We start from the raw sequence: 24,334 nt of genomic DNA, 5'->3' as shown, positions 1-24,334 counted from the left end.
ATTCCAGCCACCACTTTCAAGTTTAGTTTTGCCTTACAAGTGGGGTCCACTTTCAAGTCCACCATAAATCCCACTTGCTTACTTTCCAATGACGACTTTCTAGTCTTGGGATTTCACCCACTTTCTAGTCGGAAAAATCTAGGGTTTAACCTTACTTTCCAAACTTAGAATTTACCTCACTTTCTGGACCCCACTTTCCAGTCTTGGGATTTAACCCACTTTCTAGTTAGTAAAAACTAGTGTTTAACCCTACTTTCTGAACTTGGAATTTACCTCATTTTCCGAACCACACTTTCTAGTATTGGGATTTAACTCACTTTCTAGTCAGTAAAAACTAGGGTTTAATCCTACTTTCCAGTATTGGGATTTATTTCAATTTATTACACTTTCTGGTTCACGAAACTTAAATTTACCTCACTTTTCAGACCCTACTTTCCGGTCTTCACCTTATAGAGTAAGCCAATGGGTCTCATACATCCTTAAACCTACTTTGCAGTCTCCACTTTCTGAAGTTGCCAATGGTTCCCACGCATTCCTAAACCCACTTTGCAGTCTTCACTTTCTAGAGTTGCCAATGGGTCTCATGCACCCCTAAAATCACTTTCCGATCTCCACTTTTTTGAATTGCCAATGTGCCCCACTTTCTATACTTCACTTTCCAGTCTCCGCTTTCCAAAGTTGTCAATGAGCCCCACTTTCTGGACTTCACCTCCCGGAGTTGCTAATGGGCCCCACTTTTTGGCTTCACCTTCTGAAAGTTGCCAATGGGCCTTAGGGGTGGACATTGGATCAGGCCGGGTCGACACAATTAAGGGCCCGCAAAGGCCCAATCAGCCCAACAGCATTGTCCGGCCGCCGAGAACCCGACCCAATAATTATCAGCCTGATCTAAGCCCGGCATCATTCGGGCTCAGGTTCAATGTTCAAGCTGGTGACACGATGTGAGCCAGTTTGAGTCTGATGGAGTCCACAACATTTTGATAACTCGTTGCAACTCTTCGTATGGCATCACCATTACTTAAAGCATAACTGAAAACCCCTTAAAATTTTACCTAAAAAAAAAAGAGGCAAAAAAATGAGAGATTCTGCTGGAAAAGGGAAGCGTACCCCTTTCCGGCAAGGAGAGAGAGAGAGAGAGACTAATAGGGTATAGGGAGAAGAATGAAGAGGGTAAAAGAGTAATAAGCTTTTGCAATGGGAGTCCCAAAAATGAAAGGGAAAAGAAGGACACATAGGCCCTCTCCAATCACATCATCTCAGCAGCTGACCAACTGTCATAGCAGTTGGCTTTTCAGCTTTTCTTTTTTTCTAAATTTTGAAATGGAAATCAGTTTTTCGGTGGCGGTCTAACTTTTTTGTAAATGGAAAATCAAAGAACAAAAAAGAGGAAAAAGAAAACAAGAATGGGGAAGAATCAGGAAGGGTTGGGGTGGGGTGCTTTTTACTGTTTTAGCCTTAGGATTAAGTGCTTAGGTTTATGTGTTAACGTTAGGTTTTTACTTTTTTATTTTATTTTTATCCCATAAGGGCCCGTATCGGGCCGGTACATGAGCCCGAGCCCAACCCGATTAGTTATCGAGTATGACATTATTCGGCCTGGACCTTGAATTTTCAGCCTGAGCCTGACACAAGTTAGGGGCTCCACTTTCTAGACCTCACTTTGCAAAGTTGCCAGTGGGCCCCACTTTCTGGACTTCATTTTCTAGATTTCACTTTTGGGTCTCCACTTTTCGTAGTTGCCAAAGGGTACCACTCTCGAAACATATGCTCATTTCTAAAAAACCCTTTCTACTCTTTACTTTACGGTGTAGAACCTAGTGGGTATCACTCCCAACTTTTCACTTTATCCTAAAACTAGAAAGTGAGGGAAGTTACATAAAATTCGAAAGGTAACCACTTCCATTTTCCATTAAAAGGGAGGACATGGATGGTTGGTAGAGACAACATGTTCAACATGAAAGAGATACTTCATATGCAAGAAAAGATAACTTCCCTAAGGAAGTGCATGTAAATAGCATCCAAGTCTCATGTAAAAAAAGAGAAGAAATCGAAGGAAGTGTTAGAGCAAAGTCGGTCTGATTTTCCTTCTTCTTTTCACTTTCTGCTATAGTGCTATTGTGCTTGTAGATCCTCAATGGATCAAAAGACAGGGTTCCTAAATAAATTCAAGTTTTCTCTTCTACTCTCTCCCTTCTTTAGAGTGTTGCAGAGAAAAAGAAAAGAAAATAAAAGAAAACCAAACAGTTGCCCACCTCCAAATTTTTTTTAGTTGAAAGTAACACAATGCAATAAAGTAAAAGTTAACACTGGTGTGTCACTTCTACATGAACATTACCAAGTGAATATGGAAACTTTGAAATGGTCAGCTGTCTTATACATGGAAGGGGAGCATACCTTACTCCTATTGGTATGGAAACATGTCTACCTCAGCACAAATCTACAACTTCAGAAAACTACATCCTTTTCTTACAATTGTCTTCCATTTAATGAATGCTTCCTCTAGTGTATACTTGTGGGAATGCCAATGGATAAGATCCTGACCTAACAAAACTAATGGAAGACCTAACCTGTGGGTCCATAAGCTTAATTGCATTGGATAGGACCAAAACTCAATTTGGACATGACCAGGCACCAAACCTCTTTGACCGATCTGGATCCAGCTTAGCCCAACACATTTTTAGCAAAAGAATAAGTGAAGTTCCTTGACTTTGTCAGCCAAGTACCTCCGCTATGTTAAAAAGTGTATATAATTATATATAATATAATATATTTTATTATATATTATATTATATATAATTATTTTATTTATTTATTTTTCTTCTTTTATTTTATTTTTGTTTTATTACTGTATTTTTTAGCTTGTCTAGTTCATATTGAACTAGACTCAAAACTAGTCAAACCATTGACTAATTTTGAGTTAGCCGTTGGAGTTAGTCCAACGGACTCTCTTGAGTCCTCTTAAGTTCCCTTCTCTCCCTCTCTCAATGTATATAAATAGGGGTGTTCCCCCTTCGCATTGTATTAATGTTTCTTAAGCATTTTCATGTGAATGAAATAAAGTTTATTATTTTATCTTTGTGTTATTCCTCTTATACCCTTTTGTGGGTTATGATTGCAGTGTCCTTAATAGACACCGACTACAAGCATTTGTGCTTGCGTGGAAGATCCTCATTTCATTACATGGTATCAAAGCTTGGAAGCTTCAAGATCTTAGAGAGTTTTTACCTCGTTTTTCGTGCCTCTTTAGCAAAAGACGATTCATCTCCTTGTTCGTGATTCAAGTGCTCTTTTAAAAGAAAAGAGACATTTTTTAGGATAGTTGGCTGATTGTACTCTTGTTTTTATTTTTATTTTTCTCCTTTTCCTTATTTCTTCTCTTTTCTCCCTTATCATCTCTCTTTTTTCTTCACCCTTGTAAAAACGGATGACAATGATAAAGTCACCATCATGCCCGTCAAATTAAATGATATTGATTATGTGATGTGGGCTTCAATCATGAAGCATCACATTTGGGGAAAAGGGTTGTGGGGAATAGTAGACGGTTCTGATTTAGAACCTAAACTAATTCTCACAAAAATTGAAAATGAGAAAGAGGTGACTCTCAAGGAAGGAGAGAAGAATAAGGCATTATTCACTTATGAGAAGAAGTGGAAAGAATGAAAAATTAGGCATGCCAAAATCATGTCATGGCTAATAAATAGTGTTGACATTAAGAAATGCTCTAGTTTAGCCAAATTTGAGCATGCCAATAAAGTTTGAGAATATCTTAGAAATATGTATTCCCTTAAAGACAATGCACATGTGTGCAATTTGCAAGATAAAGTTCAGACTTTGACTCAAAAAAGATAAAAGTATTAGAGAATATTATAATGAGTTGTCCAAACTTTGGGAAGAGTTGGCTCTTCTTGAGCCTAAGTGGCATTGCCCCGAAGATATCAAGCTTCGACAAAAACAACTCGATATGAAACACTTTTACCAATTTATAAATGGCTTGAGGCCGGAATTTGAAAACACCAAATCGACCATTTACATAGAGAAAAAAATCCATCTATTATTGACACTATTGAGGAGCTAACTATGGAGGAAAATAGGATCAAGAAGAATACTCCAAAGAATGAAGAAGATTACGTTCTAGCCGTATCTAAACCAGAAAATTATATACGGGCTTATAAGCCGCTCCATTTTGGTAGGCAAAATAATGATTATGACAAAAGGAAAGTCATTTGCCACCATTGTCATGAACCAACACTATAGGCCTCAATGTCGTAAATTAAAGAGAAGAAAAGAAAAGAAGGTTGCATTCGCTGGTTCATCACAAGAATCGAAAGATCAAACCAATCAAGATGCACCCATATCTATGGCACAACTGATGGAAATCCTTCAACCTCTTCTCAAAGGAGCATCCTCCTCAACTGAAGCTTTAACCGAAGTCGTTGTCTCATCCCTCTCCAATCCCGGTAACTTTCTTTGACTCCTTAATTCTGGTGCTTCTTTTCATATGACTCCAAACATCAATAGTTTGTTTGAATGCCTTAACAATAACTCAAGTGTGTCAAATGTTTTCACAGCTGATGGTACATCTCTTGAAATAAAAGGAATAGAAAATTTTGAAAACCTTCAAAAATCCAAAAAATTCTTTATTTCAAAAGTTAGATATATTCCAAAATTAAATATAAATCTTTTACCTGTCTCTCAAATATCTAATTATGGTTGTAACATCTCCTTCTCTTCTCATAGTTGTTGGGTTCAGGATCATCAGTTAGGGAAGCTGATTGGGAAAGGCCATAAAGGAGGACTCTATTATATAGATTTTTTGGAATTACCCAAGAAAGACTTTTGTTATAATGTTTAAAAACTAGAGTTAGATCTATGGCACACAAAAGACTTGACCATCCTCATATATCCAAAATTCAACACTTTCCAAGTTTAGAAAAATTTTGTAATTCTGAAAGTTTTGATTGTAAAGATTGTATTCTTGGTAAAACGAAAAGATTGTCATTTCATGATAGAACTTTTGTTTTATCTAAACCACTTAGAGTTAATACATTCGAACGTTTGAGGTCCCGCATCGGTCATATCAAAAGGCGGATATACATATTATGTAATTTTTGTTGATAACTTCTCTGGGCATACTTGGATCTACTTAAGCATAAATTCGAGGTCTTTTCGCATTTTCAAACATTTCACAAAATGGTTAAAAACATATTTCAAAATGATATTTTCAGTTTTTGCACTGATTCGGGAAGAGAATTTATGTCAAAAGAATTTAAAGACTGTCTCAATTTGTATGGCATCACACATCAAAGATCATGTCCACATACACCACAACAAAATGGTTTGGTTGAACGAAAACACCGACACATTATGAAAACCACTAAAACGTTATTGATGGCAAATCAAGTTCCAAAAGAGTTTTAGGCAGAAGCACTTCTAACTGCTACCTGTCTCATTAACTAAATGTCATCTTCTTCTTTGAAAAATATAACGTCAATTGAAAAACTTGTCAAATTATATCCTGATTACTCTTGATTGAGAGTTTTTTATGCAAATGTTTTTGTTTTCACAAAAAAAAATGATAAATTCTCCCCCCAATGCCATTCCTTGTGCTTTCTTAGGTTATGCAGATAATCAAAAAGGCTATAGGTGTTTTGATTTTAAAAATAGAAAATTGTATGTATCAAGAAATGTATCCTTCTTAGAAAAGGAAAGTTTTTTTTATTTTGAAAAGACCAAGGAAGTAACCGAATATTCCTTTTTGATAGATTTGACTTTGAAATCTAATGGATGTGATTATGGATGTGATTATGAATATGATCTAGACGATGGTCAAGGAAATAATGATTCTGAACATAATGTTCCTTATGAAGAGCAAACTCATAAGGACACTAGTTTACAATACTCAAGACGTACAGAATCTAATCTTCCATGTGCATTGAAAACATATTTTGAAGCAAAGGTCATCCAGAATTTCTAAACCTACCAAAAAATTTGTGTCTTACGAATCTTTTTCGCCCACATATAAGACATTTATTGCATTAATACACTCATATGTAGAACCTTCATCCTATACTCAAGCCAAAAACCATAAAGAATGAGTAGAAGCCATGAATGCAGAATTGGAGGCATTAGAAAGGGCTAACACTTGGACTATTCAAGATATTCCATAAGAAAAGAAACCTATAGGTTGTAGGTGGGTTTATAAAATTAAAACCAAGAATGACGGAACTCTTAAAATGCATAAAGTCAGATTAGTGGCCAAGGGGTATACCCAAGAGTATGACATTGATTACGAAGAAACTTTTGCTCATGTTGTTCGAATGACTACTGTCAGGACACTATTATCCTTAGCCTCTATTAGAAAAGGACCCATATTTCAAATGGATGTCAAAAATATTTTTTTCAATGGAAACTTAGTTGAATAAGTTTATATGGAAGCACCACCTGGTATTAAAATTCCTAAGGGTAAAGCTCTTCATTTAGAAAAGGTTTTTTATAGTCTTAAACAGGCACCATATTTGATTTAGAACTTGTTTGACCGACACTGTTTTGTTTATTAAGATTTCTGATACAGGGATCATTATTCTTCTTCTTTATGTGGATGACATGATCATCACCGGCAGCGACAAACAAGGAGTTGAAAACATTAAAAAGCTTCTTAAAAATCATTTTGATATGATTGATTTAGGTTTATTAAGATATTTCTTACGAATTAAAGTTGCTTATTCCCTTCGAGGTTATTTATTATCCCAATCTAAATTTACTTTTGATATTGTTGTCAGGTCTGGAATTACAGATGATAAGAGAGTGGATATACCAAAATGATAATAGATGATGAAGAACCTTTTGATGATCTCACTCCTTACAGACAGCTTATTGGAGCACTTTCTTATCTTTTCATTACTAGACCTAATATTACACATGTCGTACACACAGCTAGTCAGTTTCAGCACGCTCCCACTCCTGTTCACATGGGAGTAGTTTTATGTATTGTTAGATATATCAAGTCTTCTCTTTCACGAGGCATCTTCTTGTCTACTTCATCGTCATTAGATTTAATTGCTTATATTGATGTTGACTAGGGAATGGATTATAAAAATATCCTCAACACTAGAGCTATATGCACAAAGGCACTAGATTCATAATGGATCAATATGTGCACAAAGGCAAAATGAACACTCACAAAGGAGCATACATGCACAAAGGCATGAAAAATAACGAATCTCTTTATTGATCAATGAGAGAACCTCTTACAAAAAGGATAATATTACGAGGGGGAAGACCCCATTATTTATAGGCAAAAGGAGACCTATGGAAAGGCTCCATATAGTCGTTGGAGCCCCTCCAACGGTCATATTTGTGATCGTTGGAGGGTCCAACGCCTATATGGTGGGTCCCTCCAACCTTAAAATACAAAAAAGAAAAAGAAGAAATGCATATTTCAAATATGCATGAAAGAGGAAAATGACCATTTTACACCTAGAGGGTATTTACAAAAGGAAATATATATATATATATATATATGAGATAAATTTTAACAGTAATCCCAATAACAGACACTCAACCACTGGCTTTTGTGTTTTCTTAGGTGAATCCTTGATTTCGTGGTGGTGCAAAAAGCAACAGAAAGTCTTCCTTTTGTCCACCGAAGCTAAGTATCGAATCATGGCCACCATAACAATGAAGGTAGTTTGGCTCAAAAGACTTTTGGCTGACATGAGAGTTGAAGTGACACAAGCTTCTCGCATGTGTTGTGACAACAATAATGTGATCTATATTGCCAGCAACCGAACATTTTATGAACGCACCAAAATATTGAAATGGATTGTCACTATGTGAGATAAGAGTATCTACATGGAACTATTAATGTATCGTATGTTACATCAGAATATCAATTAGCAGATTTTTTCACCAAACCTCTCGTTGCTCCTAGAGTTACCCAATGCTCATTGAATTTAAAGGACCAACTATCAATAATGGTTGGATATTTATCTAGACCCCTCAAAATCATGCCCATCTATAGCACAGATTGTTCTTGTGGCAAGTTAAACTAACTAGATAACAGCACCCCATAATAGAGAAAGAGAATGTTCTCTAAAAGAGTTCAAAGCATGAAACTTTTTTTGTTTTTTCATTTTATAATATTTCTTCTTTATTATAACATTTATTTTGTGCAAGACTTGTGAGATTTTCTTGATAAAAACAAATTTTGAAGAGGTATTACCCTGCTTAGAATATCCCAACAATGATATTTATGACATTGGTACAAAGATAGCACCTTCCTTCTTTGGTGGACCAATTCTAGGTTAATAGCATTACACTCATTTGAACTTTAAAGAAAATCCTAGCAAACAGCTTTCTCAAAATAATTGGAAAAAAAAATTGAGACAAAAAAATCACTAACAAATACCCATGCTTGCCAGAGTTTCTCATTGGGAAAGCTATTACCTTCCTCCTTCAGTAGATTGATTTTAGCTTAGTAGCATTAATAATCATCCCAACTTGAAGGAAAATCTTCATAAGTAGTGCACTTGAAATGATAAAGAATAATTGAGACAGAAAGATCATTAAGAAATATTCTTCCTCATTTGAGTTTTTTATGCCTATCAATCTGAATAGTTTGGCAAAAAGGGATCATAGTAAGTAGCGGTTCTCAAGAAATTAATAGGGTATTAAAACTATACGAATAAAAAAAAGTAATAAATGATAATATTATAATGTTGTATCTGCATTAGATAGTTTGATCATGGAGAGGGATACAGAGAAAGTAAAAAAGAAAAGAAAAACGGACAAATATACATAATAACTAATAATAGGACCGATAAAGCATCAATCTACCATGGTAATGTCATTGGTGGCTTGTCTCGTTATTGTCATTATTAGCCAAAATAATCACAATGACAGCATAAAAAAAAGTTCAGGAGTGAGAAATACCTCAATCTTTGCAATTTCATTTTCTAGTGCATCTCTTAACTGTTCAGTGTCCTGCACGTTTTCAGTAACACAGCCCAATAAGCTGAAAGTGGTGATAAAGGACAAGAATAGTGAAAAAACTGGGAAATCTAACAATGATGTAAAGCTTGCTTTTTAGAAGCTCTTTGTCATCATAAGCTGGTGCAATTGAATGAATGGCAGCCACTAAAGCCACTATATAAAGTTAAAAAGCAATTTTAACCATATGATCATAAATTTCTGCCACCTGACTAATGGGCCACCAACCACATCACATTAACCATGTCTGCAAATTCCTTATCAAAAATCAGATGGTTCTGTTAAAATGTAAAACTGTACATATATGTATATATAATAATATTATATTATTATATATATATAAATACATTTTTCATTTCTTTCATTTCTGTAATTTGTTTTCTTTATTTTTATTTTTTGTCTTTATGTCATCTAGTTCAGTTTGAACTAGAATGACTGTTGCTAGTCAAGTCCTGTCCAGACTTGACTAGCAATAGAGCTGTTGGATTGTGCCCAACAGCTCTATTGAGTCCTCTTTCAGCTGTGTATGTAAAGGGGTGCAGCCCCTCTTGTATTTTACTCCAATGCTTCTTAAGCAATTGGTTTTTCATATCAATAAAGAATACATTTTTATTTTTATTTTGTTTCCAGTTATACCCTTTTTAAGGGTTATGCTTTAGTGTCATTCTTGACACTTGCTCTTGTTAATCTAAGCTCGTGTTTCGAAGATCCCCATTTCATTTCATGGTATCAGAGCCGCGGAAGTACTAAATCTTGAGGAAAAGCTGCCTCGGTTTCCGTGCCCGTTTGCAAAAGTGTTCGCCACTTGAAGAGAAGTGTTTTATCACTTCATTGGAGAAGATTTCACATCTTGTTGTATTGTTTTTTTTTCTTTCTTTTTCATTTTCCTTGTTTCTCTTTTATCCCTATTCTTTCTCTCCTTGTAATCGATGGATGACAATGATAAAGTCACCATCATGCCTATGAAACTAAGCGATACGAACTATGTAACATGGGCTTCAATCATGAAGCACCATATATGGGGAAAAGGCTTATGGGAGATTGTTGATGGTTCTGATTCGGAACCTAAGCTATCTCTTACTAAAAAGGAGGGAGATAAAGAGGTCCCTCTATCGGAAGAAGAGAAAATCAAGGCTATTGCCTCATACGAGAAGAAATAGAAAGAATGGAGAATATCTCATGCGAAGATAATGTCATGGCTTATCAATAGCGTTGACATTAAAAAATGCTCAAGTCTTGCCAAATTTGATCATGCTGATAAGGCATGGGAATACCTTAAGAATATGTATTCCCTTAAAGATATTGCACACGTGTGCAACCTCCAAGAAAAAGTTCGAATGATGACACAAGGAGACAAAACTATTCGTGAATATTACAATGGGTTGTCCGAACTTTGGGAAGAACTTTCCCTTTTAAAACCAAAGTGGCATTGTACCGAAGACATCGAGCTTCGTCAGAAACAACTCGATGCTGAACATTTTTACCAGTTTATCACTGGATTAAGGCCGGAATTTGAAACCACTAAATCGGCCCTACTTCACCGGGGAAAAATTCATTCTATTGTTGAAACTATTGAAGAGTTAACAATGGAAGAAAATCGTCTCCGGAAAGGTTCTTTAAAAATTGAAGATGATTCCGTTTTAGCCGTGTCTAGACCAGGGAATCATGTTCGATCATATAGGCCTCCTCACTTTAACCGACAAAATAGTGACTATGATAAAAAGAAAGTTATTTGTCATCACTGTCATGAACCGGGACACTACAGGCCACAATGTCCCAAACTTAAGGAGCTGAGAGAAAAAAGAGCTGCAATTGCTGGATCGGAGCCTAAAGATCAGGATGCACCAGTTTCCCTGGCCCAACTAATGGAGATTCTTCAGTCTCTCATCAAAGGTGCCTCTTCCTCATCTGAAGCTTCAACCGGCGCAGCAGCCTCATCTTTTTCTGATCTAGGTAAAATTTTTTGGCTTCTTGACTCTAGTGCATCTTTTCATATGACCCCAAATAATCAAAGTCTATCCAAATATGTTAAAAATAAAACAAGTGTGTCAAAGGTCTTTACTGCTGATGGGACTTCTCTTGAAATAGAAGGAATAGGAAATTTTGAAAAAATTTATAAAACAAAAAAAAAAAATTATTCCAGAAATTAGACATGTTCCCAAATTAAATTTAAATCTTTTATCTGTATCTCAAATTTCTGATTATGGGTGTAATATTTCTTTTTCTTCTCATGGTTGTTGGGTACAGGATCGCCAGTCAGGCAAGCTGATTGGGGAAGGCCATAGAGAAGGAGGACTCTATTACATGGATTTTTTGGAAATGCCGAAGAAAGCTTTTTGTTATAATATTCAAAAAATAGAGTTGGAACTGTGGCATAAGAGACTTGGTCACCCACATATAGCCAAAATCCAACATTTTCCAAATCTAGGGAAATTTTGTAACTCTGAATCATTTGATTGTAAAGATTGTATTCTCGGCAAAATGAAAAGATTACCATTTCAGAACAGAACCTTTTTCTCTTCAAGACCACTTGAATTAATACACTCGGATGTTTGGGGTCCTGCACCAGTAATTTCTAAAGGAGGATTTGTTTACTATGTTATTTTTGTCGATGATTTCTCCCGACATACGTGGATGTATTTTCTCAAACATAAGTCTGAAGTATTTTCATACTTTCAAACTTTTCATAATATGGTTAAAAACAAGTTTCAAAATGATATTACTATTTTTCGCACAGATTCAGGGGGAGAGTTTTTATCCACAGATTTTCAAAATTATCTTAAATTGCATGGCATCACACATCAAAGATCTTGTCCTTATACACCTCAACAAAATGGACTGACAGAACGAAAACATCGCCATATTATAGAAACCACTAGGACTTTATTAATAGCAAATCAAGTCCCGAAAGACTTTTGGGCAGAAGCTGCCCTAACTGCCACCTATCTCATTAATAGGATGCCATCTTCTTCGTTACAAAATATCACTCCCATTGAAAAACTTATGAACATTTCTCCAGACTACTCTAGACTAAGAATATTTGGGTGCAAATGTTTCATATTTACTGACAAAAATGATAAACTTTCCCCTCGTGCGATTCCCTGTGCCTTTTTAGGATATGCTGAAAACCAGAAAGGTTATAGATGTTTTGACTTCAAAAATAATAAACTATATGTGTCTAGAAATGTTTCCTTTCTTGAAAAGGAGAGCTTCTTTGATTTTAGAAAATTAAAAGACGTCACTGAGTACTCCTTTTTGCTAGATCTAACATCAACATCTGATGAATATGACCTTGACTGTAACTTTGATGATGATCAAAGAATTATTGATCTTAATGTTGAAAATGAAGAAGTTCATAGAGATACTAGTATTCAATATTCCAGGCGACAAGAGTCTAATCCTCCATGTGCACTTGAGAAATATTCTAACATTCCAACTAGACAATCAACCCGAATCTCGAGGCCTCCAGGAAAGTTTGTATCATACGAGTCTTTCTCACCCACATATAGGGCAGTTATTGCATTAATTCACTCATATGAAGAACCATCCACATATTTTCAAGCCAAAAATGATATCAAATGGATAGAAGCCATGAAAGCTGAATTAGATGCACTTGAAAAGGCTTCTACATGGAATATTCAAGATCTTCCTCCAGGGAAGAAAACTATAGGACGTCGATGGGTTTATAAAATTAAAACCAAGAGTGATGGTACTCTTGAAAGATATAAAGCCCGTTTAGTAGCCAAAGGTTATGCCCAAGAATATGGGATTGATTATGAAGAAACCTTTGCTCCGGTGGCTCGTATGACTACTGTCCGAACCTTAATTGCCTTAGCTTCTATCAAAAAATGGTTTATTTTTCAAATGGATGTCAAAAATGCTTTTTTAAATGAAAAGCTAGTTGAAGAAGTATATATGGAACCCCCTCCTGGTCTAAGTATTCCTAAGGGTAAAGTCCTTCGCTTAGAAAAAGCTCTTTATGGACTTAAGCAAGCACCAAAAGCTTGGTATGATAGGTTTAGTCGTGTTATGATTGATATTGGTTTTCAATTCTGTTTAACTGACACTGCTTTGTTTATTAAGAATTCTGATGCAGGGATCATTGTGCTTCTTCTCTATGTGGATGATATGATCATCACCGGAAGCGATAAACAGGGAGTTGAAACAATCAAAACACTTCTTAAATCTCATTTTAAAATGACTGATTTGGGCTTGTTGAGATATTTTTTAGGCATTGAAGTTGCTTATTCTCCTAAAGGATATTTATTATCTCAGACTAAATTTGCTTTTGATATTGTTTTCAGGTCTGGTATTACTGATGATAAGAAAGTCGACACTCCAGAAGTTGTTAATGTTAAAATGAAGATTGATGATGGAGAACTTCTTGCAGACCCTACTCCTTACAGACAGCTTGTCGGGGCACTTTCCTATCTATCCATTACCAGACCAGATATAGCACATGTTGTTCATACAGCAAGTCAATTTCAACATGCTCCTACTTCTGTTCATATGGGAGCAGTCATGTGTATTATCAGATACATCAAGTCCTCTCTTTCACGAGGACTTTTCTTATCTTCCTCCTCTTCTCATGATTTAATTGCATATACTGATGTTGATTGGGGAGGTGATCCCAATAACAGACACTCAACCACTGGCTTTTGTGTCTTTTTAGGAGAATCATTAATCTCGTGGAGGTGTGTAACGACCCCAATCCATACCCTTTAAAAATGCAGAAAATTTTTTTTTTCTAAGAGTCGCGGAAAACTTCTCAGAGACCTGGGGTCCCTACAGTTCCAATTTCAGTTGGATAACCACACACCACAAACGAAGTTGCAATTATCATCCATAACAATCAACTAAAACTCTTTTATTAATGAGTAAGAAAATTTCAAAGACAATGTTTTCTTCAACTGAAAGTAAAGTAACAATTACAGAAATTTAAAGAACTAAAAGACTAAAGAAAGAGTCACTCTGTCCTCTGTTGAATCCGCCAAACTCAAGTATGACTCTCATCCATCCCCAGATGCATGTCCAACTTCACTGTCCCCCAATTCCTGTGAAAAACCAACAAAGTAGGGTGTCAGAACCGAAATTCTGAGCACAGCTACTTCTAAAGAAACCAGGTGAGAGAAAGAACATGGATAAGATTTCATGCAGTGATTTGAGTGAGTGCAGATATAAAATTTGCAACATTTAAATATCCATAACTATCAATGATTGCATTTTCTCACCAGTCAATAACAGTAAACAGTGTCATATATCAATAACTAAATGATCAAACCTTTCAGCATGATTTTACAACGTAAGTCATATGCTACCACCAATTGATGTCATGATATCAAGAATGATTCAAACATGCATGATCTAATGCACGACAGAAAAATGCATGATTATGTGCAATGCATGATTTCTTCTGTTATCTTTCATTTAAGTTTCATCTTTCCATATGCATGCCCTATTAAATGCACACATCTTTAAGTTCCTCTTTTTAATTATCGTGTCCCGCGGATACACCAAACGGGTACAAACCCCGAGGTCAAGTAGGTTCCCAGGGTAGCTTAACACACAATTTATATTTTATTACTGGGTTCCAACTTAGCCCTCGACCGATATCAGGAAACAGCACCATCCATCGGAACATTAGACCTCCACATCCAATGTCGGGGACACAAGGGACACCCCACGCCCACAAGTGTCACTTCCTTGGTACCATAAACTCACAGCTGTGACTAACACACCACTCCCGGGTAAAGTGGCGGGCTCTCCCTAAAACCGTGGCCAGGAGAAGAACCTCAATATCGGGTTCAGGGGCAACAACGCACACGGAGTTTTTGTATCCTCACAGTCTCCCCAAGACCGGATAACTAAGATTCTCATACTCTAGATGAGATATCCCAGAATATATATTACACTGTTCTTATTCATTATATTTTTATTTAATTCCATTCTTTAAGTTTGCAACACAATATGCAAAAGTAAAGTGAAAACCCCGCATCCTCCCTTGCAGGGACCCATTCGGGACTCCAGCCCGTAAAAACCATTAGAACAGTGTTGTAATGTGCCAAACCATCTTATGTGGTTTAAGTGATGCTTTTAAAAACATATGTAAAAGAAAACCAAACCCACGGCTCTCCGGGCCGGTGATGGTCCAACTAGGTCATCGATGCATCACATAATAAAACCAAGTAGTGTTTCAATCATAACACTAAACCAAAATGCCAAAAGCATATGCACTCATGAAATCATAATCCAACTATATGCATGTCATTTATTAAACAGATGCATTTCCTCTATGTGTGTGTCACCTACATCACATACAGATATTAATCAAAGTATGTCTTCTTTGAGTGTGTGAGTGCACAATTTAAGTATTCTTACCCAAGAAGAATTATCAATACTGGATCATGCTCACATTCATGAGTACCATAATCAAACAATAACAATTACATAACCTTCTTAGAAACAACATTCCAACCTGTTCTTGACACCGATATATAGGTGTGCATATGTTCTAAGATTTCCCTTTATTCATATCAAGACTTATATCATACACAATATTTATAAAAATTTTGGAACATATTTCCATCAAATATGATTCATAACAGTCAAGTGAGATCATACACCTCCATGGCAAACATAAGTAATATATTGAAAACCAACACTTCCCTTCAACCCTATAACAAGAGTTTTATTTTTTTTATTTGGCACTGAAACCCGATTCCATTTGTCTTAATTCAAGATAGAATAGCATGTTATCTATTTTTACATAGATACAATTTCAATTGAAATCTGCCTGCTGAAGATGGAAAACAGTTTCCTTACGAGTAACAATACTAACAATTCATAAATCAAAACCTAATGTATCACATAGTAACATTGGAACTGGGAAAATATCAAATCAACATAGGCACTAATAGTTCATTATCAAAACATACACAGCAAAACTTTGGATGGATATCAAAGGCATTGATGGTACATGGTTCAACTAATAGCAAGCCCGAACTTAACCCATCTAATATATATGTTTTTACAAAAAGAATGCGTACAGCCCTGTAAAACCCGAGATTTCTTATTTGAAAATATTTCAAATTAATTCAAATTGGGCCTAAATCCATATTTCGGATCTAGGACCCATAAAGGGGTATTTACGCTTAAATGTTTGCGTTATACTAAAATAATTAGTAATAAATTAGAAATATACCTATATATATGTATATATATTAAGCAAATTCGAGGATCCACAGTTGGATCCACTTGGATCCAACTTGCGGATCCATATTTTGGGGGTTAAAATTTTTATGTTTAAAGTGAGATTTAAAATAAATAAAATTTTTAAGTTTTTAAAAGTTTATCCGAGGATCCACAGTGGATCCATTGGGATCCGCTTGTGGATCCATATTGTTTTGGGGCCGGGTTGCGGGTCCCGGGTTCGGACCCGAGCCCCACTCTATGATAGCCCTTTTAAGAGAAAAGGGCAACCCGATAAGGGTTGCCCGATACGTTGTAACAGAAAAGGAAGGGGGGGCAGGAGGGGGGTTACGCAGGGCGTAACCGACCTCCCCCCCCATCACGGCTTGAGGGGGGCTAATAAAAGGGAGGATGGGGAGTTAGGGTTTCCCATCCCTCGCCTCTCTCTCTCCACTCAGTCCCCCATCTTTCCCCGTCTCTCTCACTCGCTCGATGCGCACACGCCGGAAGAAAGAAGGTCGCCGACGAGCAACCAGCAGCCATCAGCCCTCCTCGAGCATCCCTGTCACGACAGCAGTGGGGGCGACTCCAGCCAGCCCGGTGCTCCCGCCACGACTGTCTCTGATCGCCGGAAAAGTCATCGGAGAAAAGTACGGTACTTCTTGGACTCGGGGTGAGGAATCGAACGTGGGTTCGATTCCATGGGTGGATTGAGGGGAGGATTCGGGGATTAGGTTGTTTCCCCATTTCGAAAACCCAAACGATTTGGGGATTCACTGTACCTAACCCTAAATTGTAGCAAAGTTTATCCCAAATCGATTTGGGGATTTTTCTTACCTAACCCTACGTTGCAAAAATTCCTAGCCCAAACGATTTGGGGTTTGGCTGTGGTATCGGACTAGCCCCATTCGTGGGATTTCCGATTCTTTGCAATGGATAACCCCAATTTTTGGGTGATTTCTGTTTTGGGACCCAATAACCTAAATACTAAAGGGAAAGAGGAAACCGAAGTTTGTTTATTTTGGGTGCTGTGTTAGCAGGGCCCCAGCCGACCCAGTCGGCTGGGTGCTTTACATCCTGTGAGTCGGGCCATAGCAGGCCCAGCCGACCCAGTCGGCTGGGTGCTGGCCTGTAACTCGTATGATTCAAAAAAAAAAATATATATATATATATATATATATATATATATATATATATATATATATATATATATATATGTATGCTGTGCATTTTCTGCTATGCCATGATATTATTCACGATATGTCTGCCTATTTTCTATGGATATTCATCTGATTTACTGAACTCCAAGCATGATCAAAGATTTGTTAATGTGTTGTTTTCCACATGGGAATGCACCTGAACTGAATCTGCGTAAAATATTGTAAAAAAAAGAGGTGGCCTCAACAAGTTGAATTGTTGTAAAATCAAGTGTCTTTATGAATTAATTTTTGGAAGGTTTAATGCATGCTCACTGACCCCTTTCAGAATGTATAAACCAATTGCTCCGTTAGGATGATAAACATGTACATGTTTGCTCCAACGAGTTTGAATTATTATAGATCCAAGTGTCATTCATGAGATAATTTTGGAGTTTGATTTCGTGATTAATAACCCATTCATGTTGTGTAGGTTGATTTCTCCCTTATGATTATAAACAGTTATATGTAATGGCAGCAAAAGATTGATCATTCATAACGATGTACATTGTTTGGTTGTTTTTTTTGTTGTCCTAATATGATATGAAACCATACATACTATACATTGAAGATGTTCAGAATTTTTAAGTATTTAGTTTGGCCGAATATAAAGCTTTATTATTCAATTGTAACCTGTTTCAACTGCAATCGTTTATTGTCGATATTTCTAAACATGTTACATAAATTGTATTTCCAATGTAACGTACATTTATGGTAGCTTGTACTGTATTCTTTTGATTATTCTGATATTCTTGTACTTGGTTGCTGAACATGTAAAGACTTATCTCATGCACATGTGGGATTCGAGATTAGCAGGCTCTAGTAGGGCTGTAGAGTTCGTTTTCTGTAATACGTCACTACCCGTTTGGGTGGATATGTTCACTGCTCAATCATGTTAACTGAATCCTGCATATTATACTGAAATAGAACCAAGAATGGGGTGAATGAACTGGGCATCAGTGTTGTGTTGTAGAATTAGTCACATGAGAAATATTTGATGACTATACTAGGATGTTGCTTGTATTTGGGGTCACATTTAGTTACATGTATACTTGATTTACATGTGAAAAGGTACATGCACACTCACACACTTAAAGAAACTATGGATTGGTTAAGACCCCTATGTGATGTAGGTAACACACACATTGAAAATGCATATGAATAAATTATGACGTGCATATGTTTGGGGCATGAATATTTATGCTTTTGGCATTTTGGCCTAGTGTTGTAAATTGATCACTAATTTGGTTTTATTACGTGATGCACCGATGGCCAAATTGGACCATCACCGGCCTAGAGAGCCGTGAGTTTGGTTTTCTTTTATATATGTTTTTTTTTTAAAGCATCACTTAAACCACATAAGATGGTTTGGCACTTTACTACACTGTTCTTTGTGTTTACACGGGCTGGAGTCCCGAATGGGTCCCTGCAAGGGAGGATGCGGGGTTTTCACTTTACTTTTGCATATTGTGTTGCAAACTTAAAGAATGAACTTTAAATAAAAATATAATGAATAAGAACAGTGTAATATATATTCTGGGATATCTCATCTGGAGTATGAGAAGCTTAGTTATCCGGTCTTGGGGAGACTGTGACGATACAAAAACTCCGTGTGCATTGTTGCCCCTGAACCCGATATTGAGGTTCTTCTCCTGGCCACGGTTTTAGGGAGAATCCGCCACTTTACCCAGAAGTGGTGTGTTAGTCACAGCTGTGAGTTTATGGTACCAAGGAAGTGGCACTTGTGGGCGTGGGGTGTCCCTTGTGTCCCCGACATTAGATGTGGAGGTCTAATGTTCCGATGGATGATGTTGTTTCCTGATATCGGTCGAGGGCTAAGTTGGAACCCAGTAATAAAATACAAATTGTGTGTTAAGCTACCCTGGGAACCTACTTGACCTCGGGGTTTGTACCTGTTTGGTGTATCCGCGGGCCACGGTAATTAAAAAGAGGAACTTAAAGATGTGTGCATCTAATAGGGCATGCATATGGAAAGATGGAACTTAAATGAAAGATAACAGAAGAAATCATGCATTGCACATAATCATGCATTTTTCTGTTATGCATTAGATCATGCATGTTTGAATCATTCTTGATATCATGACATCATTTGGTGGTAGCATACGCTTTACTTCGTGAAATCATGCTGAAAGGTTGGTTATTTAGTTGTTGAAATATGACACTGTTTATTGTTATTGATTGGTGAGTAAATGAAATCATTGGTAGTTATGAAAATTTAGATGTTGAAAATTTTATATCTGCACTCACTCAAATCACTGCATGAAATCTTATCCATGTTCTTTCTCTCATCTGGTTTCTTTAGAAGTAGCTGTGCTCAGAATTTCGGTTCTGACACCCTACTTTGTTGGTTTTTCACAGGAAATGGTGAACAGTGAAGTTGGACATGCATCTGGGGATGGATGAGTTATACTTGGACTTGTCAGCTTCAGTAGAGGATATTGTGGCTCTTTCTTTTGTCTTTCAGTTCGTTTAAATTCTGCAATTGTTACTTTACTTTCAGTTGAAGAAAACTTTGTCTTTGAAATTTTATTACTCATTAATAAAAGAGTTTTAGTTGGTTGATATGGATGATAATTGCAACTTCGTTTGTGGTGTGTGGTTATCCAACTGAAATTGGAACTGTAGGGATCCCAGGTCTCTGGGAAGTTTTCCGCAACTCTTAGAAAAAAAAATTCAAAAAAAAAAATTCCGCATTTTTCAAAGGTAGGAGTTGGGGTCGTTACAGCCCTCTCGGGTCAGCCATGTCGAGTTCACAGCCCAAATCCAACTAGGGATGCAAATGGGGCAGATCAAGGATGGAGGTTTGAAAACTTTTGGCTATTTTAAATATGCATCCCATTATCAACAGCAACTTCAGATTCCAAACAGTCCTTCAGTATTCGGTTTCAAGAACACAAGCACTCAAGTTCAAATAATCCTATTTCAGGTAGATAACAGTATCGAGACTTAACTTTCAGAACACAGATTGATAAAACTCAATCATGTCCATAGAACACAGCCTACCTAAACCGAGTTTTTTTTTTTTTTTTAAATAAAGTCAGCCCCTGTGGACTTAACACACACGGCCTATCTAAACCAAGATTTAAAATAAAGTCAATCCCTGTTCTGATTACATACCACACACAGGGATATGCAGGTGCACCTAATACCCCGGCCTCCATGATATGGAACTTCAAAGTAATTAAACATGTTTCTGAATCTTGATGGCAGGTTCAATCCTAATCATCTTAATAAAATTAAGAAAACCATGCTATAAAATGACACTTCATGGTCCTGAAGTTATGATGAACCAAGCTGTTAACATGAACTTTATCATACATAAACCGAAATTTGACCCAACTGTGGCAACTTAGTATAAAAACCATGATCAAGAATACTGCAGTCAAATGAAAACTGTAAAAGAAACATTGTACATGAAATAACCTAAAGTTCAAGGGTTTAAATCTATCAACCTTCACGTACACGTGAATCAAATCTCTTTAAGAGAATCGTGATTACCCCAAAAATCGACAGATTAAACACCAAATTCGGCTAATCAGATGCTTCTATACTGATTTCCTAAATTAATGCATGCCGAACCAAAAATCTGTGTAGACTATGCACTTAGAATCAAGAATTAGCATTTACAAGTTAAACCCTAAATTTCTGTCCGAGTTAGAGCTTCCCCTGTAACCCCAGGGTCCGTGATGGCCTTTGGTTCCCCTTCTAGCATAAAAACGAGAGACCCCCAAATCGTACATCTAGGGTTTAACAGAATTTTCTTCCCCTTGATGATGAAAATCCGAAAACCCCCAAAAATCCAATTGATTAGGGTTTCTGTCAACCCTCATAACCTCCTCCCCCTCCTTTATTCATGCCAACCGAAACCCCCAAATCCAAGATTTGGGGTTTTCCCATGTGGGATTCAAAAAGAAATCCCCACTCCAGAATTTCGGTGGAGCCTCCCCTCAAACCCACACAGGGAATCGAACCCATGTTCGATCCCTCACCTCGATTCCAAGAAGACTCGTACCAGTTTTGAAGCTTTTCCGGCGACCTAAGGCTGGAGGCGCATAGGCACGGTCGGCTGGGGGGTGCACCTTGCTGCTGCCGTGACAGGAATCTCGCCGGAGGTCTGTGATGGCCAAAACTTGCCGGCGACCTCCCTGCCTCCAGCACGTGCGCACCGAACGAGAGAGAGAGACAAGGGAGAGAGATGAGGCTGAGTGAAGAGGGCGAGACCCCCTCTCCACTCCCCTCCTTTATCGGCCCCAGGCCCCTCCTTTTTCGTCGAGATGGGGGAGGTCGGTTACGGCCTGCGTAACCCGCCTGCCCCCCTTCCATATCCTGCAAGGGTTCTATCGGGCAACCCTTATCGGGTTGCCCTCATCACTTAACAGGGTATTAATATGGGGTGGGGCTCGGGTCCGAACCCGAGACCCGCAACCCGGCCCCAAGTCAAAATGGGTCCACAAGTGGATCCAAATGGATCCACTGTGGATCCTCGAATTAAATTAAAATTTTAAAATAGAAATTTTTTTATTTATCTATTATTATCATTAAATCAAGATTTCAAATAAATAAATCCTAATTACCCCCCTTTATGGGTCCTGGATCCGTAATGTGGATCTAGGCCCAAATTGAAAAATTTGAAATATTTTCTAATAAAAATCTCGGGTTTTACAAGGTGTAAAAAGCAGCAGAAGGTATCTCTCTTATCCACCGAAGCTGAATACAGAGCCATGGCAACCACGACCATGGAAGTAGTTTGGCTCCGACGACTGCTTGCTGACATAGGAGTTGAAGCAACAAAGGCTTCACAAATGTGTTGTGACAACAAAAGTGCGATCTACATTGCCAGTAACAGAACATTCCACGAACGCACCAAACACATCGAAATGGATTGTCACTACGTCAGAGATGAATATCTACACGGGATAATTGATCTGTCATATGTCACTTCAGAATATCAGTTAGCAGACTTCTTTACAAAGCCTCTCGCTGCTCCCCGATTTCACTTTCTCTTAGACAAACTTTCGCTCATTGTACCGTAAGTTTGAGGGGGAGTGTTAAAATGTAAAACTGTACATATATGTATATATAATAATATTATATTATTATATATATAAATACATTTTTCATTTCTTTCATTTCTGTAATTTGTTTCCTTTATTTTTATTTTTTGTCTTTATGTCATCTAGTTCAGTTTGAACTAGAATGACTGTTGCTAGTCAAGTCCTATCCAGACTTGACTAGCAATAGAACAGACACAGTCCAACAGCTCTTAATAGAGCTGTTGGACTGACACATTCCAACAGCTCTAAATAGAGCTGTTGGACTGTGCCCAACAGCTCTATTGAGTCCTCTTTCAGCTGTGTATATAAAGGGGTGCAGCCCCTCTTGTATTTTACTCCAATGCTTCTTAAGCAATTGGTTTTTCATATCAATAAAGAATACATTTTTATTTTTATTTTGTTTCCAGTTATACCCTTTTTAAGGGTTATGCTTTAGTGTCATTCTTGACACTTGCTCTTGTTAATCTAAGCTCGTGTTTCGAAGATCCCCATTTCATTTCAGGTTCAGCCTAAAATATCAAGCTCTCCTCCTTGTCTCCTTAAGAAGCAGCAATTGAAGAAAAAAAGATTACCTCATGTGGCCATCCCTCCACAACAAACACATCTAGAGAGTAACCATCTGTAGTAGAGAAAGCATGGGCCTCCTGGATGTTGAGTCCAAGCTCAGCAAGCAATGCAGTTAACTGAGAAAAATCAAAATGCAACTGCTGTCAAAATCCAGCCAAAAGAACACTTACAGTTCCATGGAATCACTTATTGAATTGAATCATTCAGCAAAAAAACAAGATATTTGAAAAATTAATGTGTATCTACAAGTTCAAATAGTCTACTACATTATGCAGTGATGCAAACCGTGTCAATGTTTAAGTGCAGAAAAAAAGTACAAGACACTTATGCACACATGTATACATCCACTAAGAAATATCCATCACAAAAAGTGCACCCAGGTGGTATGGATCTAAATCCTGCAGTTTTGAGATGTTTGAATCTTTATCTGCAAATTGCAATTTTGCAGTTATTTGTTCAAAGCATATCATGGTCATGGCATTGCAATCTATGACCATGCTATTCAAATAATAAACAACATCCAAAACGTCACCATGCTATCCAAAGAGCCATTCTAGATTTTCAACACCTGCCTGATTTGGCTGGTGTAACCCACATTTAGGTGTTGATATATAAGGAGAATGATATTGTATGTTACAACTTTAATGCAAAAGGATTTCAAATATGATTCTTTTAGCACCACCAAAAAAGAGCATCAAACTAACTTCTACCATATGTTCCTTGATGAATTGTACTCATGCCATCGACATTCAGGTCATCATATATAAGGACAGAATGAGATATAGATATTGTATCACATAGTACAAAATAAGGATTTTAAATATGATTCATTTGTTTCTCTCTCAAAAAGAGGAGGTTATATTGCACGATATGTTACTCTTGTTAAGATATGCATATCCATATTTGTACATATATATATATATATATGCTTTTCTCATTGTAATAGGCAAATAGCCATTAGGGGTTTTTTTGTCTTTTCACAGTCATGTAATATGTTGTGCCCATTAGGAGCACAACAGTCTTTTTATTGTTCTGTTTATAATAGGATTTTATAGTTTTTTTTAGGGCATTTATGTAACTCAGCCCATAGAGTCGTTGGGACCACACCAAGGGCTCTATTTGTGGCCGTTGGGGAGTGTCCCAATGGCCCTATGGGCCTCATGTTGTATATAAACAGGAGAGCTCTCTCCCTTGTAAAGTTAATGCTTTCTCAAGCAAATTGTAATACAAGTCCCCATATTTTTTATGTGCTTTCTTGGCCCTTGTGTGTGTTATGTATATGTGATTGAGTGTTGACACATAAGTGGTCCTTGTGATCTG

At 37.1% G+C, this 24,334-nt stretch overlaps 1 protein-coding gene across 1 annotated transcript in view; it reads right to left on the bottom strand.

Moving 5' to 3' along the window:
- Positions 1 to 24,334, bottom strand: part of LOC149817994 (serine/threonine-protein kinase STY46-like) — a 92,064-nt gene that overhangs the window by 52,037 nt on the left and 15,693 nt on the right. Inside the window, exons 6-7 of the mRNA XM_089985925.1 lie at positions 23,020 to 23,130; positions 8,932 to 8,982 (exon numbers count right to left, since the gene is read on the bottom strand). Coding sequence (XP_089842051.1) covers positions 8,932 to 8,982; positions 23,020 to 23,130 — 162 coding nt within the window. The remainder of the gene's footprint in view (positions 1 to 8,931; positions 8,983 to 23,019; positions 23,131 to 24,334) is intronic.

This window comes from Nuphar pumila, chromosome 13, assembly GCF_984573655.1.
Source record: "Nuphar pumila chromosome 13, dmNupPumi1.hap1.1, whole genome shotgun sequence".
Classification (NCBI taxonomy): Eukaryota; Viridiplantae; Streptophyta; class Magnoliopsida; order Nymphaeales; family Nymphaeaceae; genus Nuphar; species Nuphar pumila.
The sequence above is the reverse complement of the archived record's forward strand: the minus strand, read 5'-3'. Positions and strand labels throughout refer to the sequence as shown.